Genomic DNA, 18,376 nt, shown 5'->3' on the forward strand with positions numbered 1-18,376 from the left:
ATTTGCTTCCTTTGATACTTTAGTAGAGCTAATTCCTGCAGAGCATGGAGAAGGAAACATTCGCTGGGAACCCCCTGCAAGAGTTTACGTTAACGTTCGTGCTACCATTCAGTGGCATTTGTGTGTAATTTAGACTCAATTCAGCAACAACTGAACTGTTTATAAACTACAGTAAACACCTTTAAAGATCTTCTGGTGGTTTTGTTGCTCGGGCAACCATGATAGGCAGCTCCATCATCACTGGAGTAACCGGAGAGCTTGCTGGCTGTAGTTACATGGCTGTATTGTCCCCACATGGGCCACACACCCTCAAGGACAAACTGTTACCATATTTCCATCTGTAATCTCTGTAGTCTTTCACATCCTTACTCTCTCACATTTTCTCGTGCCGGTGGCTGTAACTGAGGCCGCTGCATTGTTCCCTGTTGCAGCTCCAGCTGAGGAAAGGGAAACTCTGCTACAGAGGAGTTTTAGCTGTAGGTGTCACAGTGGAAAAACAGGATGCACAGTCATGCAGAGCGGAAAGGAAAATGCCATCGACTGGAGGAATAGGTTGAGTTCAGACTTGAATGCAAAAGGACTCAATGATCGCCATAATTCTTAACCATGTGAGGCGTGGTGTGGCTGTATATTTTTACCTCCAATACATGTACTTTGATCCTGCAACTGAACAGTGAGACCTTTGGTTGTTAGTTTTTTTTACTGATCCAGCTGCAGTGGCAGCTCTGGGTTATATATTTCAGGCTTGACCAAATCATGATTATGCATCTATTTGCATATTTAAAGTTCCTCAAAGGTGTTTTTATCATGTCAAAATGTCACTTTCTATTCTATTTAAAGGAATTTTTGATTACTTGTAGGAAGCGCTGCCTCACTCTCAAGGTCTCCGGTCCCTATTATTGTCAAAAAACAGCCAACTTTCACCTGTCCCAGTTGTCTCCTATGATAGCGGCATATCTCTTCACGGCACTATGTCACACATCAGCAACGATAAAGCTCGCTAACCAAGCAAGCAGGAGACCAAGCAAGAGCGTGCCGTGAAAGTAACCCAACCTCCGCACCTTCAGGGGGACCTGTTGAGCTAAAAATCCCCAAAAGCTCATTTATTTTACTTTTTCTATGAACAGATTTGGTATCATCCCTTCTTTTTCTCATGTTGTCAGGTTATAAAATGCCGTTGCTTCTTGTGGTTTTCGCCTGATGGAATGTGTTGAAGATATTTTGACAGATGGGATTAGACTCCTCATTCCTGAGGTTGATGGGCCTGCTTGCGAAAGCAAAAACACACTTGTACGACCAGTCGTATATCCATCACCTCCTCGTGCCGTTAACGTGTCCCCGTAAAGCCGTCTGCTATGCTGCCGGTGCAGAACTCGTTCCCCACCTCTCTCTGCTGGAATGGCAGGATGTCAGGGAGTGACGATAAACCTTAGGCGCAGTTAAGACCTCGCCAGGATGTTTGGAGTCTCGAAACACTTCTTTTTTCATAAATGCATTCATAACAGCATAGGCATAAATCTAAAATGTCAAATGGCCCAGACTGCCCCTGCAGTTGTCACTCTTTCCACATTGAAGACACAGGAGCCGGCTGGTGCAGGCTAATTTATGAAAGAAAGTAACGGAGATAATAATGACGGTGAGTCACCGCTGGCTGTAACAGGACGCTGCCGCTCCGGCAGAATGGCTCTTTTCTTTCCCTGCACATTTAGCAAATTTACTGCGAGTCTCTCTTTTCTGAAAGAACCAACTCATGCTGTCAGTTTTTTCTCACCGCACTGTGGAAAGCAAAGAATGCAGCTGATTATTCCCCTCAGTTTGGCGGGCGGGGGGAAGGGGGGGAGTATGGGAGTGGATATGATAAATAACACTTTGATGTGTCTTGGTGCATGGGTGAAAACATGTTCTGTGTGCGGAGGCACCTGCGTTGTGGCTGTCTGTAGTTGTGTAGTTGCTGATCGCCGGGATGCCTGTCTAAATAAAGCACAGCCTCTTCAGGTTACAATACAAATGTGCACGCTGGGGCGGCCAGAGTCCGGATCCCGTGTCAGGTTTTGTTGTTTGATAGCTGGTTGCCCCTGGCAGCAGCAGAAGCCAGCCCATATTCTTTGGGCGGCATAGTATTTGCCTAACCTGTGGGCTGTGTTGTTATGGCAACCAAAGCCCTCCATAGCCACTTCTGCATGTGGTTGGCCGCGCTGAGTCATAGGGCAGCTATGGCTTCGCTGCTTGAGTGTTTGATACATGCCGGTGCTGCTTTCCTCACTTTCTGTGCCTCATAAATGAGCCTTCCTATCCATATAAACTCAGCGTGTGGTATCGGGTGGAACAATCAGGTTGGGCACTGCTGGCTGGCACCACTGGACCCGGCAAACTTTGCAGCCATTTTATATCCTCCTCACTCACCGGACTGGAGCTCCATTTTGTGGTTGGCGTGGATGTTATCAAGACTCACTGTAGATGCATCTTATTTAGTTAACTTACCTTAAACGAGACAAACCCCTCTCTGTGCAGAAGTGACAATCTTTGACATGCTTTGGTCGAAACACCTCTGGAACAAAGTACAGCAGCTCCGCTAACAGCCATATCTTTACTGCTCTGTTCATAGCAGCTGCTTTATGAGGGGGGGATTCACACACTCCCATAAACTCTTCCCCCTCTCCACTGCGGTATGTTTATTTGTTGATGTTACAGCGCGTAACCACCTACTTTATGGAGACGGTGAAAGAAGAGAGCTTGTTTTATTTCACCTCTGGTCTGTGATGTAACAGTATTTGTGGTCGTCCCAACGACTCACTGAGCTGCAGATTTTCGGCTCAGGCTTCCCAAATCTAGGGATCTAGGGATGTGTTGTGAGAGAAATTTGAACTGAGAGCCAGTTCAGAGCATACTTTATACGGAGAAGTATTCAAACCCATTGTGACACCACCCAGAGGTTTTCAGAGGAACGCTGTGCGGCCCCATGTTGCACGTGGGCGTAACCAGCATGCCTGGAAGCTGGCGGGAACATGTGAATTCCGCTGGGACCCCCGTCGCTCAGCTTGTGCATGTGCGGTTTGATCGGTTGCAGGCGCCTGCTGGTTGGGCGATCCTGCTGGATCAGAAATGGCTGCTGTGTTTAGCCGGCGCACGGTTGGCATACAGGCTGTTTCCTGCGTTGTCCTTGGATCCTTCCAGGCAAACCCACCGCCAGTCACAGCCGTCTTGGTAAAAAAGTAACTTTAGATACCCACATGAATCGAAAACTAATCATTGGAGCTTTATGTTTCATGTTAGTTTCACTATCTCAATACGGGCAACCTGAGAACCGCAGAATACCACATGAGGGGGCAGAACCGGAGGGTCAGCCAACTCACCTCAAACATGTCATGTTCTTCGTCTTCTCTTTCCTCATGTGTACACCCTTCGTTTAAATATCGGTCTTTAATTTGCTTGTTTTGTTGTTGGTTTTTTTTAAACAAAGGCTCCAGTGTTTATATCTCTGCCAGCTGAGAACAGCGGGGCTGCCTACAGATGTATGGGGCAGAGTATCCAGGGTAGCAGAAAGGATGTGTCCAGCCTGGCATGGGCCTCAGATTAATGGTGTACATGTTCCTCTGCATTTATGGGGACAGAGATGAAAAGATTCCCTTGTTCTCTCCCCGCAAACACTTTCTCCACCCTGGAAGTGCCCCTCCACACTCCGTCTTTCTCTTTTTTAGCCCCACGTTCCATGCCATATTGATCAACCGGACAGGCGGTGGGTCTCACTTGGGTGAAAACAGGCAGAAGTAGCAGTGTGGTGACTGACTGGGTGGCGAAAGCAGAAAGAAAGTGTCGTGTTTGGTTGGAGGCACCGAGGCCTTTTTGTAATATGTCAGTTCAAAGCAGCATGGACATTGGAGATCCCCTCGGAGATCGGTTCTGGCTCAGCCCGAAAAAAGGTAAGTGGATATAATGCACCACCGGGAGCTGAGCGCACACGATGCAAACAAATGAGCCACTTCACTGCGTTATCTTGAAGATTATGCAACAAAAAGGTGTTTTTTTGTTTTTTTTTGTTACCTAGGAATTTGAGGAGTTGCTTTAGAAATGGAAAGTGTTGTGAAAAGGACTTTTTAAAAACTCTTAATACAACTTATGCAATCCGACTCTGCTCTCTGGCTGCAGTTTAGCTGAGCTGGCACACGGCTCTCGTAGGAGAAAGAACAAGAGAAGGGAGAGCTGGTTTAAATTTTCTCTCCAGAGCTCACTGCTGGAACATGTTTACGGCACAAAGCGTTTTTGTATCCACTGCCAGTTTGTGGAATCCACCACAAAGGGTTGATTTCTATTACTTTCACTTCAAAATGGCAAGGGACATGTTTTGCTTCATATTCAGTAGGAAATACTATCTCTCCTTTTTTTTGTTATGTTAGATAATGGATTCAAAATGTTGAAATGTTGGATGTGCCGAACGCACCAGATACGGGGGACAGTCTGGATCCATTTACCTCCTTCCGGATGGGATGCTATCCGAGGTTGTGAGGCTGTAGGAGGTTGAACACATCAGGACGTCTCCACAAACGCATGATGTGCAACTTGTTAGAGAGACGATAAATGAGGATGAATCCAGCGTATTTATGGTCACTGACGACAGTGACTGGACTCATAATCTGTGACTACATTTCTTTCCACTCTGGAAAAGGAGAAGTCAGTATGATTTGTGACATGTGGAGTTTAGCGAACAGATTTTCCTCGATCATAAAGGTGTAACGCTAAGACAACAGCCAAGAGCTGGCTGTTCTTACTCTGCTAAAACGATATTCATGTCAACTTGTAAATCCCAGGACAGCTTTTTCCCCAAATAACGATTCTCCATTGGTTTTTCTCGCAGTGGAAAAGCTTTAAATAAATTCAAGAGACAGCAGGGTTGGGTTTGGCAAACAACAATAAACATCTTGCAGTGCCTCTTTTGATTTCAGGATATTGAGCAAGAGAGCTGAGCCTCTCTTTTTCCGCCATGATTTACCTCTTGTTTTCTGTTTCAGCTGGGCTGCAGTTGATTATTTACTTCTGTAGCCGAGTGGAGAATGCCAAAGACACCTCGCTCACCAGCTCTCAAAGCACACAGCCTCATTGTTTGGAGCCACTCTGTGGTTTAACCATCTCTGTGGCTTTACAATAAAATGCTATATTTTTTTTCCCTTTCCCTCCTCGAGCCAACCAGTTCGACTATTCTTGGTTTTTCTTTCTATTCGTGGAAGAACATAACTCTCTTCTAGTCATCAGCTCTGCTGGTTTATTCCAGTTAGACTCAAAGTGGTCCAGGAGGGATTAACCCTTCACTCCTCTGGTCTCTCATGTCTGATTGACATCGTTGTGCATGCTGACTCATCACAGATACAGTATCTGCCAAGGTGGCTTTGAGGGTTATCTGAGGCTGCAATTAAGTCTTATAACGTTATAGCCCCAAATCACAAACCTTCACCTCAGGATGTACAAACTTTACAAAGCACAACACCTGAGTTCAAGTTTTATTCCACCTTTAACATAAAGTAGTTTCAGTCTTGGCTTAAAGGTAGGCATATTATATGCTTTTTTAAAAGCTGCCACTGTTTCCTGAGGTCTTACTTATATCTATATGACATGTTTTGGTCAAAATAACATGAGAGATGCAGTACAAAATCATGTATGTCTAAATATTTGACTGCTTATTTTTTAATGACATACATCGCTTTTAATTAAATGTTTTGTAACGGGTTCACTTTAAATCCAAAACGTCCTCACCAACGTATGTTTTGAACACCCAACAGGCTCCATTGTGCTCGTAAAGGAAAATAAAAAATCAATGAGTTCAGTACTACTCACCATCAACAGGATGGGATCACAAACATATAAATCTCAAATTTGCCATATTCATCTTTACTTTTCAGTCCAAGAATATACTTTTTCTGCTATTTTTGTCAAACAAAACTATGTTAAACACAATGAGCTCATCAATTAGTTTACAGTGATCGCCGGGAGAGTCTAAGAATACCTCGGTGGACGCCATGACCTCCATATAAAGCAGCTCACTACAACCTCTAACTTTAGCGGAGTCCCGGGTCAGGTGTCGCGGCTCTAACCTGCATGAGCTGCGTAGGAGGGCACAGCTGTCCACGACTCGGGAGTTTCTCGCCTAACTATACCCAGCCAGGGGGCAAGCTCCTCAAATTAGAAAAGGCTTATGGTCCAGTTACAACGAGGGCGCTTGAGGATTGCAGACTGATTCGTCACAGCTTCTTAAATGCAAGTTGTGGTTGTAGGCGTAGTGGGTTTCGTCTTTGTACTTCTGCTTTCATACCTTGTTCTTCTTCTGTAGGTTTCCATTTCCACCTTTACATGGTCTGGGTGGACTAAGCATTTTCAGATCACATTTAATGTCGATCATGTGATTTGGACAAATTATTTCTTGATATTTATACTAATTTGTTGTTTCTCAAATTTTTACAATGAGCCATAGAAGCATTTACACACAAAAGGTCACAGGTGACAGACAATATGTTACAGATGATAAACAAAACTGTTTAATTAAACAGAAAAACTGATGAAACAAATAATATAATATAAATGAGCCACATCTTATACAGTTGATATTGTTGGTAGGCTGCAGCTGAGGCACCGTGACAGAAAAGTATCTGTTCACCTCATGCTTGATTCTGTGTCAGATACCGGTTTGTGCGATATTGACACTCTGCTCAAGCTCATTGTGAGCTGCGTTCATTTATTTGTTTGTTAGTAATTTAATCTCATTCACTGATATGGTTGATAATCTAACCGGGATGAGAAGAGTCCATGGGTTACTGCTCCTAATTTTTTGGCAGAATAAAAATCTAACTTTTTGAGAGACTTGGTGAGATATCAGATAGCACGCTCCTTTTTTTAATCCATCACAGTCAATCGTATCCCCATTAAAATCATCATCGAACAACCAGAGCGTCTCAGGCATTTGTGATACTGTATTTGTTCTGTATATTTAATATTAGGATGGCTGAAGGGACGAGGCCTCGAGCCAGAACAAGAGTCATAACAGACATTTAAAGTTCACTGGACACTTGTGCATAAACAGTACTTGGAATCACACTGATACGTGACCCAGAAAGGAAAGCACCATGAACACTTGTGCCACTTAACCCAAGTTAAATACGGTAGGTCACCAGGTTTGCCCTTAAAGATGTGCAGACGTCGGCTTATAGGTGATATAAAAAAGATTGCACTGGTTGACACTGTTTGGAAAAAGAAAAGAAAAGTTTGTTAGTCTACCTAAACTCTTAAATACCAAGTACATTCATAAGTGGATTGCAAAATACCAATTGGGCTGAGTAATATTCCTTCACAACTGGCATACTTTGACGTTAAGGCACGTTTTTTAATGATATCAGCCCAGACACACACGGGGGCCTCATATTACAAGAAAGTTTTGTTAGCCCCCGGCACACCGTGAAATGCAAAATGAGCCCCCATTTTCAAATAAACAGCCAGACTTATTTGAAATTTGGTCGAGGGAATAAACAGCAGTGCAAGCTGTTTCTGCTCTAATTTGCTCTGAACAAATCAAAGCAGAAACGGCTTCTACTGCTGAAAGCCGAGCGGGCACCACCCTCTCTGCTCCAGATATTTAACATGCTATCCATTGGCAATCACTATTTGGCGAGAGTCGTTGAGTTACTCAGACGTATAAATCGCTGACCACCAACTGTTCACTGATTTGCCTCCATCAACACTATAAACTCTAAAAAAAACAAAACAATGGACAAAGCTTTGGGTCATGTAACCCATTGGTTTCTGGAGAGCATTTTTGAATCATGGTTTTTCTTCATACTGAGCACAGCCAATTTCCCTGGGAAACTGATGGAAACACACCCATGGTCCGTCAATCAAAGTTAGGTGTGGCAACCAGCTTTTGTAGCCGATCCCCGTCGAAATATCTCCAGAGCTGCCGTCAGACTTCTGCAGCAGAATATCCCGTTAAACATAAACAAAAGGCTGGTTGCTTCGCTAATTGCGGTAGCATGACGAATACAGGAGGAATTGATGACGGCTAGCCATTGACTGAGCCAACTGTCAATCAATCATATTTGAAATAAATGTATTGCTGTATTTAAACTCTCCTGACGTGGTACCGAAACATTCACCCTCCTTCAGAGTTGGATGTGAAATAAAACGATTGACACCAAATAAGTTCTTTAACCGGGCCATAAATATGGATATTTCTGCTTTAAAGTTTAGTTTAGTTTTAAAACGATTATAACAATGGAGATTGACTCGCTATATGGACCATTGGAGCCAGGGTCATACGAGTAACTGCAACAAATCTTTCTCATGAGACTTAAACCTGCAGTTAGATGGTTGCCGCTTGATCAATATTGGCGTACAATACTTCCTCAGCTAGCAAAACTTCTTCTTTATTTGAACATATGAAGGCAGACCGAATGTTACAATAAGTCTTATGGCCACTAGTGAGAGAAAGTGGTATTACAAAGCTTGCTTGCCCGTATCCCCTCATCGGCACTATAGCCACTGCAACTGCATGTGGCCACAAATGTAAATATTAGTTTTTACATATTTATGTTCACTTGGTTAATTTATTCTAATTTATTTTAAAGTAAAAATATTCTAATAGCAGCTTAAAATGCTAACTTCTGCTGAGGTTTGTGGCCACAAACATGTAAAAACTGTAATCATTTTTTATTAGTTTCCGCCAGCAGCACCTTATTTCTTCGTCTTGACAAATTGCATCCTGTCATGATAAAACACCTGTTTCGTAATACAGAAGAATGTCTGTCTTGCACAATGAACCTACACATTCCCCCAAGCCCTCTGCAGCAAAGCTGTGACATGCATTACTGAGGTTTTCAAAGCATATCTGCTGTAGGTGGGGAGCACGTGGCCTAGGCATCACCTCCGACTCTTAACAGAAAGTTGTCACAAATTCAATTCAATTCAATTCATTTATTAAGGACTGCACAACAAGTCGGCAGAATTTGCTTTCGGCACAGCATAGTGCCAGCACATAGTACTGTGTGGCAACAGACATCAGTTTATACATTTAACATACTTGAGCAGACATCGACATTAAAGCAGACATTTACATACAGACTATACATTTAACACAAATGGAGTATGGAGATGAGTGGAGTTCAGTAGCCTGATGGCAGTGGGGAAAAAAGCTGTTTTTGAACCGGGTTGTTTTTATTGAAATGGAAAAAAAAATAATAATAAAAATAAAATAAGCCTTTTGTGTGAAAGGAATTCTTTAATTATTTAAATATGGTATTTAACAAACAAAAACTTAGCATAGAAGACATAAAACGACTATATAGGTACAACTGCAATTCAAAAAGTGTTGAGACACTGTTAAAATGCCATGATTTTTGAAAACATGAACCCATATTTTATAAGAGAACACAGAAAACAAATTCAATGATATTAAATGTTGAAACACATCATCATTCAGTGAAAAATGTTAGCTCATTTTGAATTTCATGGGATCAATTTGTCTCAATAATTCAGGGCATGAACATAAACACCTGAAGAAACATCATGTTGCTAAGTCAGTTCCTTGACTAAAGGTCAGTGACATGATAGGGTGTGTAAAAGGGCAGCTTCAGAGGCAGTCCCTCATTAAAAACAGGTCTGATTCTGCTATGGAAATCATTGCTTGTGCTCAGGAAATCACTAAGACAACAATTTGCTGTGCCATCCACCACTGCAGGTTAAAAGCAGGTTGGTGTGCCGTGTTTTCCACCCTAAAGAGGAGAAGGACCATTCTGCTTGCTATCAGCGCTCAGTTCAAAAACTTGCATCTCTGATGGTACAAGGCTATGTTACTGCCTCTGGAATGGGCCGGTTGTTAGTGTGGAAAGGAAATATCAATGCCGGATAACATCACGTTCAGGGAAGACCTTGCATATTTCAGCAAGACAATGCTAAACATCTCACTGCATCCATTACAACAGCATGGATTCATAGCAGAAGAACCCAGGTGCCTGGTGTCCAGGGCCGTTTCTCAGTATGCGTTCTTGTGTTCTTGTGAAACGTCATCTTCTGCAGCTGATATACTGTTCTGATCTCAAGAACTTATGTACAGAAGAAGAACCAGGATGTGTTTTTGCTCCGGCTGTTGTATGGAGGATGCATCCTGAGGCGGCGTGTGTTGACTTGAGATATAGAATGCTAGAATTTATTTCGCACCAACAAGGGAAAGTAATAGTGTTTGGCAGAATGCATTTTAAAGATTTTTCATGTGAGGATATTGGCATTATGACTTTATATTTCTGATAAAGTTATAAAGATAGACTGTTTTAAAATTTCCTTAAAAAAGAAAAAATGTTTTTCCTCTTTTCCCCTTCGACCCGGCTTGTAACACGTCTGGCATACACAGGTGTGAAATCAATTAGAAACACACGTGTAAAGGAATGGTTATAAAGACTTGAGCGGGAGCAATATACGGCTCAGTTGTTTCAGTGTTTAGGGTTTGTTTTTATAATCAATTAAGCTGTAGACATGCAACACATGTAGCCTGTGAGCTCAGATGTGATGTCATCAAGGACACAAGTACGCTGCTGTTCCAGTTGCAGAAAGAGAGAGATGCCTTCTCGCGTCCTCCCAAGTACAGTACGTTCTCCCGACTCACCCAAGCATCTGAGCCGTTTTCCATTCTCCAGAACGCAAGTACAGACTAGAGTTCTCACGGCCCAGATGTTTTCCTGACTGAAAAGATGCGGTGCGTTATGACACAAAAAAATATAACAAAGTAGACTGAAGTCGAGAGGAGGAACTGGACCTGGATGTAACACCTCTATATTAGACAATAACGGGACAATATTTTGCTCTGCGAACATCCAGCAACAGCTTTCTTCCCTTTCCCAAAAGATATCGATTGCTATTAAAAGAAAAAGCTGTCCTTCAGAGTGGTTAACATCACCCACTCCCCATTTCTGTGAGATGTGTTGCTGCTATTTAACAAAAACAGATGATTTTTTTTGTTTGTTTGTGTTAAGATGGTACATCTCCTCAATTTAAATATTTGAGTTATTTTTCCTTTACATACACTAGAGTCCCAACTTTTGTAGCAATGGGGTTGCAAATATAAAAGATGTATAATAATTAACTTCTTGCAAGTTTTAGTTTCTCTGTTTGTAAAGTATACTCCATTTACAAACAATGATTTTTACATGCAAATATATATATTTTTTATGTTGATTCCAATTTAAAGTTTGACCCGGTGCTAACATGCAAATAATGCCCCTGTAAATGACGGCTTGGTCCAGCTGTCCATGCTCTCTGCAGACGTAAAAGCGGATATGTGTCTGACTCAGACTTGGCTTACTTCATTTGACTGTTGCCATGGCAAATAAAAGCAAAACAGTTTCCCACCGCTGCTTGGATGTGTACTGGAGTGGTTTCAGACTGCAGGGGAAATGCATCATCTCTCAGCGGCTCATTCGCCTCCACTATAATTTTACAAGCAGATCACAATGCTCGAACGCGCCTCCGTCTGCTTACACCGCTCCTCCGCATATCCTCGTCTTCTCGCCGGGATGAGCGAGCGTGTCCTCTTCTGCTCCGAGCAGCAGTTGTCAGTTTCGTTTCCAGCTCTCCTGGAAATGGCAGGACACTTTCTCTGGCACTGAGAGACGGAAAGGAGACAGATGTACGAAGAGAGAAGTGACCTAGGGAAAGAAATCTGATATCATGTTGCAGGAAAAGGTTGGGTATAATGCACAGTTCTTTATATAGTTGTGCAAAACAGATTCTTGGTTCATATCTTCAAGCTCTAATGTTAGCTGAAGGGTGCTTTACAGCCTGTTGCATCACTTTAATGAGACATGTGGAAATACTGATGGGTTTATGCAGTCTACTTTTCTTATGAGCTTGGAAACTCACCAATATGCAAACACGTATGAATAAAATATATTTCTAAATATGTGTGGGACATATTAGACCACTATTGCATCTGTTGAAGCCACTTTTGTCTTTTCACATCTTGTCTATAAAAAGATTCGCTAAATGCCGTCGCCCCTTGAGGGCATATTTATAGATATAGTTTGTTTTTTTGTTTTTTTTCCTTAAATATCAGCATCCTAAGCTGAAGGTGTGTGTGTCTGTCATTAGATCTGAACACCACACCTTGTGTGTAGAGTAAAAGCTCTTCAGTGATACCTGATCAGGAAATGTGTAAAACTGGAGACCTTACAGTCCAGCCTGTGTTTCCAGCTCGTCGCCTTAGGACGTCCCGGACAGGATGGAACTATGCCAAATGGGCGTTTTAGTTTTCTTATAACTAATCTCTGTGAAGCGCACCCATTGGACCAGGGTGTTTGACACACCAGAGGTGTGTATCAGCCAGAGGATTGAGAGGTGTGTGTGTGTGCATGCGTTGATCTGGGGGGGCGTGTGCTCTCAAGGGTGGGTGGGTGCCTTTGTAAAAGTCACAGAGCTACAGAACATGTGCTTGTGCACTCTGAATGGATCCGTAGCTGCACTTATTTGACGTTGCTCAGTTTACTGGAGACACTTATTTTCTCTCTACTTCCTCCACTTGTATTTACTTAGTGAGATTTTTTTTCCATGCCAGTTTTTTTTTCTAAGAATACGAGGCAGAAGGTAGGTGGAGCTGGACTGAGACGTGTGGCTCCCTCCCACCCTCAGTCTTTCGCACACGCTGCCTCTCTTCCATTCTGTCATTGCCATCTCGGCCGAACAGAGACTCTTCATTCCCTGCCACCCTTAATATAAAGGGGGCAGCGCACGTTTGACTTTATTTTTAAAAAAAGGATTATTCTTTTTTCATAAATACAACAACTGAAGGATCAGCAGGAACACGAGAGAGACAGTAAGACAATTAAGACTTTGATCTTTCAACTTTTTTCAGTTTCAACTGAGAGTCAAGTGGCAACAAGTTTCGTTTCTGGATTCTTTCAAACCACAAGGCCTGGGACATTCGTTTAATCGTCTTTGATGTTGTGATTTTTAATTTTGACAGAGTTTACAGATTTAAATCACGATGGTTGCTGGAATGCTGATGCCCATGCGGGACCTCAGAGCCATCTATGAGGTCCTGTTTAGGGATGGTGTTATGGTGGCCAAGAAGGACAAACGGCCTCAGATCAAGCACCCTGAAATACAAGATGTGAGCAACCTGCAAGTAATCCGTGCAATGGGCTCTCTGAAGTCCAGAGGCTATGTCAAGGAGACATTTGCGTGGAGACACTTCTACTGGTACCTGACCAACGAGGGCATTGTTTACCTGCGGGACTACCTCCACCTGCCCGCTGAGATTGTTCCATCTTCACTGCAGAGGATCAGGAAGCCAACTGCCACTCTGGCCATTGCCCACCGTGCTGCACATGTCCAATCTGTACAAGGTCCCACGTCTTATGTTCCCAAACCGGGACGCAGGGGTGAAGCCGAGAGCCAGGATGCACTGGCCGAGCGTCAAGGCTACCGCCATAAAATGATGGGCTCTGAAGAACGAGATAATTATCCGTATAATGTTCCCAGATTCAGGGGTCGTCCACTGACTGGAGATCAGGCCACAGCCAAGGCATCATTTGAGGCTGAGAAGCAGCAACAGCCTCTTTACAGGAGGGGAACCAACTTCAACAGGGAATCAATGAATGTGCAGGAGAACCAGATGAAGAGAGTCCCTCTTCAGGAGCCTAATCTGAGAAACGAGAAGCCAGCAGCATCTCAAGAGAGGAGAGTAATGGAGATCCCAAAGGAGAAGGAGCTGAGCTCTGTTCCTGTTCACACAGTATCACTGAAGCAGGATGCATCAAGGACAACTGTTACATCCTCTGTAACAGGCCTATCATTATCCGTGGCGGCTGCTGGTGCGGCTGCAGGTGCTATTGCATCAAAGGTTCCAGCTAAATCATCTTCTACCGAAACAAATAAAGAAATAAATACAAAACCTGCAGGGGTTAGTGTACCTGCTAAACCATTCAACGATACACTGAAGCTCAAATCAGCTCCTACCATGCAATCTGCTCAAGAAACCTCCAAAGTCAGCGCCACACCTTTGAGCACCAAACCTGTTGATAAAGATGTCAAAGATGGGAAGCTTGAAAAAGAAAATGTGCCTGAGGAATCAATGAAGTCCACAAATATCAAGGCCCAAGCCTCAATGCACGTGGAAAAACCAGCCAAAGCAGTTCAGGAGGACTTCAAAGTCAAACATGAAGGCGCCACAAACAAACCAGTGGAGTCCACTGCGGCAGCAGAAGGAATCCCCAAAGTCCAACTGAATAAGGAACCAAGTTCTGTTAAAGTGGTCGCAGGGAATCTTTCAGCAAAGCCTGAAGCTGATAGGGTTCCTGTGAAAACTACAACTGTAAAGGAGTCCGTAACAATTGGCGTTAAAACTACCACCATCACTACGACTGCATCAGCACCTCAGGCGAGTGCGGCGCATGGGAACGCTGCAACAGGGGAGGGTACGGTGACACGGCTGGTCACACAACAAGTGAAAACCATTGTGATGGAAATTCCACATGACAAGAAAAATGAACCAGTCCTGCAAGAGGAGGTCCCTGCAGTTGCAGTACAGGGGCCTGAAATAATCAAAGAAATCTTCACTTCCACTCTGTCCACAGAAAACGCTGCTATAACAGAAGCAGTAACAGATACCAAAGAAGAGGTTGGAGGAAGATCAAAATCAAAGAGAAAGAAAAAGAAATCTCCAGGTGAGAATGCTGAGGAACCGCCTCAGTCAAGGATGGAGATGAAAGAAATCTCTAAAGAAAAGTCCCCAGAGGGAGTGGCAGAAAATACCATCCAACCTACACCTGTTATTAGTTCAGAGCCTTTAACTGCGTCTACCTCCGTGAAGACATCAGGCAAAAGTAAGACAGAAGTGAAATTGGATAGTAACACCATCCAAATTAAAGAAATCCCCAAACAACCAGATGAGAAGAAAAGGGAGGATCTAAATAAACAAAAGACTGGACCTGAAAAAGCTCTGATGCCATTAGAAGAGGTTGCTGCAGCGCCTCTAGTGGATGTGCAAGAAAAAGAAAAGACTGATGAGTGCAAGGACAGCAAGGTCACACAGGGACCTGTATGTCCCAAGGGCGAGGTAAAGGGAATGTTGCCCCACATGGAGCCCGCGAAATCAGAGAAAATCTATAACCTTAAAGTGGAAACAATGACGGAGCAGAAAATAAGTCAAGTCGGGCTCCGGCAAGTAAATGCTCAATCTGCAGAGAAAACCCCTGAGCTGCCGTCAGAGTCTCAGGAACCCGCTGACGAAACTAAATCCCAGATAAATGAAGGAAAACCTGCAGAGGAACCCTCAAAGGGAAAGAAGAAGGGGAAAGGAAAAAAGCAGGTTAAGCAGTCACCAGAATCAGAAACTAAGAACACAAAGCCCGTCCTTCTGCCTGAAGCAGAAACATTGCCATCCACTGGCATAACAACGCTGCACAAGGCTGAAGTTAGAGACAACCCCGCTGCGGCCTCTAAAATGACAGAAACTAAAGTTCCTTCAAAGATGACTCCTGAAAGAATGTGCAGTGAGGAAGTCAGGCAGGCAGCAGCTGTGCTCTCTGAGGCCCCGGCAGACAAAGGGGAGGTGGAGCCAGCTCGGCTCTCTGCAGAAAAAATCCAGCGGGAGGTTCCGAAACCAGAAACATCTTCCACTGTGAGGGAAGCACCCGCAGCCGGAGAATTAGCGTCAGCAGCACCAGCAGAGGCAGCTGAGGCACAGGCCAGCCTTCTCGTCAGGCAAAGAGAGCCTCCCATAGTTGCACAACATTTGGCCAGTCAGGCAGCAGAGCGCAGAACAGACGAAAGGCTCTCTGTTTCCGAGGCCTCAAAGCGGGAGGAAGAGAAGGAGAGGGGACGAGAGGAGGACACACCCTCTGCAACTGCCACACCCAGCGCTCAGCTTCACCAGCCTCACCTGACTGACACCTGTGAGGCCGAGGGACTTGACACAGACGCCATGAAGAGGAAAATTGTAGTGGTGGAGGAAATAGTTGAGGTGAAGCAGCTGATTAGTTCTGATGCTGCCGAAGGACAGTCGCCTCCTCCACCTGTGCAGCCGGAGGTGGAAGAGGAGGAACTGGACCTGGATGTTCTGGAGGCACTGGCCATAGAGCGAGCTCTGCTGTCAGCGGCGGCGGGGGTCAAGGACCGAGGAGATTCACCAGAGGCTGAGTGGGACCACTCACTGGACGAGCCGGAGGACAAGACATGGCCAAACTTTGTTGAAGGTTTGTTTGAGCTCATCTACTTCCTGTTTTGCCCCTATTCTCTCTGCACATGTGATGCACTTTCACTTGCATGAAGGTTCCCACCTTTCCCTGAACAGTGGGAGGTCTTAGGTAGGCACTATTGCCACTTTTTGCTCCTCTCTATCATGTACTTAGACTGTTTCACTCCGCGAATAACATCTTTGGGCTTCTTTTCCAAACTGTTATTTAGGATGGTTTGATTACAGTTTATGGTTTGGAGTTGCACATTACAGAGGCTGGGTTTTGTGTTCTGGGAACAGTCTCTCTCTTTAGGAATAGTTTCAGAATGAGAGCGAGAAGAGACCGGTTGCATGTGGATGTGATTTGCTCATGTGTGTGTCGGAACGGACGGGGGATTCTGTAAAGCTGTCACAGATTCCATGCATGCTTTCCTCACATGTGAAAGTTACACTCAAGGTTTTCTGGCAGAATAGAGCATGTTTCCAGCCCTTTACATTAGTTACAAAACCATATGCGTGTCAGGGTGGAGACTTCCATTCCTGTTTGGAAATGAATTAAACTGTGCACACTGTCAAGAGAGAATGGTAATCTCATTGGGCCAATCAGATTCTGCAGACCTGCCGTCAGTCCAGCAAGGTGGGGCTGTTTGCTGCGATCCAGCCTCGCCTCGTCCCTGCAGAGATATAGCTGTGCATGAGTTAAAGTCAAGAGAAGGGGGTGTGGTGCGTTTGGGAGTTTTTCTCCTCTTTGCTCCAGTAATACAGTGTTCTTGGCTCTGGCTTACGTTCTGTGCTTGTTTTGTGTGCCCCCCCCGCCCCGCCGGTCCGTCAGGTATTAGAGATAAGCATGCCATTGCACACCCTTATGCAATGGTACGGGTATGATGTGGGGGCAGTGGAGCCAATGTGATAATAACACCACATGCTGAAAACGTTGCAGAATCCAGGATGAAGTGAGGTTTGCCCAAGTGGAATGTTTCATAGGAAAAAAAAAAGAAAGATGAATCACATTCACGTGACACCAACTTCTGGGACAAAATTTAAGTTTTAAAAGTGTAAATACATTTTTTTCCTGCTGTTTTCTATCTCTGTTTTTCATTTTTATGGCTCTCAGAGGGCACATAGAAAAGCAGTTTGCATGGGCGTTTTCTGTTGTGGGTGTGAACGAACAGACAAAGAGTCAGGAAGTTGGAAAAGGCTCCTCGCAGCTCTAAGGGTGTGTTTGTTTGGATCCACACATGACAACAGATCTGGATTTAATTAGCACTGTGGCTCCTTAATTCAATCTGTGTCACTTATCAGAAAAATTAGTCCCCTCTCTGCGGCAATGTTCCCATCCACAGAAACATTAATCTTTCCATACACTGAGCAGAGTGTGTATAAAAGAACGCACTGATACTGATGCATTGATAACTGACATGAAAATCACACACAGAGATTTGGTTTCACTTGTGGAGGTTTGGTGAACGTGTGGCGTTTTCAGATATGGACAGAGCAGCGCACTGCTGACATCTGCTGTCCATTACCCATTTCCATGCGTCACATTGACCAAAAGCCACAAATTCAGTCGGAGAGACGTAATAATGAAACTTCAAGCAGTGCATCATAAAATGAAAAAGCAATATTTCATCCTGTTTTCTTTTTATCAGTGAGCTTTAATGGAACACTCTTTCCAGTCCACCCTCCACCACACCCACATATGAGTTTAGACGAGGACCGTGGTCTGCAGAGGCATTGCTTTTAGTCCTGAGTAAGGTATTCTTGGTATGTTACCCAACTCATTCTGACCCAGGGAGGAGAAAAAATACAGTTTGGAATGTCTCCTTTTGTTACATCACAGTTTTTATCTCTCTCTGCTGTTTTCTATCAGGGGCCTCAAAAAGAGGATAAGGATTTGAAAAAATATGAATTGTGCCACAAACATTCAGCTGTTATATCTCAAAGTCACTCTTGGACATTAGATGTGGCCTTCAGATGGAAAAGTGCTTGAAGGGCTGTTTCAACTTTGCCCACACATGGCACGAGAGGAAGGTGATCTAAATATCCTCCCCCACATGCCTCTCAGGTCTCTTGTGTTTTCATCCCTGACATCATAGCCAGGGCATACTTGTGTGATGGGTAAACAAACAGCATCTGTGTGCTGTAGATTCGTGCCTTTCATTATTTTAGAGCTGGGAC

General features: G+C 44.0%; 1 protein-coding gene across 7 annotated transcripts in view; it reads left to right on the forward strand.

Moving 5' to 3' along the window:
• plecb (plectin b) overlaps positions 1-18,376 on the forward strand; it is a 145,865-nt gene that overhangs the window by 68,726 nt on the left and 58,763 nt on the right. For 2 of the 7 annotated variants that reach the window (XM_061716302.1, XM_061716303.1), the window contains exon 1: positions 12,859-16,217. The exons of the other annotated variants lie outside the window; for them this stretch is intronic. In XM_061716302.1, coding sequence (XP_061572286.1) covers positions 13,007-16,217 — 3,211 coding nt within the window. In that variant the 5' untranslated portion in view covers positions 12,859-13,006. Of the gene's footprint in view, positions 1-12,858; positions 16,218-18,376 lie in introns of those variants that run through there. 7 annotated transcript variants of the gene reach the window in all.

Source organism: Cololabis saira, chromosome 3 (genome assembly GCF_033807715.1).
Source record: "Cololabis saira isolate AMF1-May2022 chromosome 3, fColSai1.1, whole genome shotgun sequence".
Classification (NCBI taxonomy): Eukaryota; Metazoa; Chordata; class Actinopteri; order Beloniformes; family Belonidae; genus Cololabis; species Cololabis saira.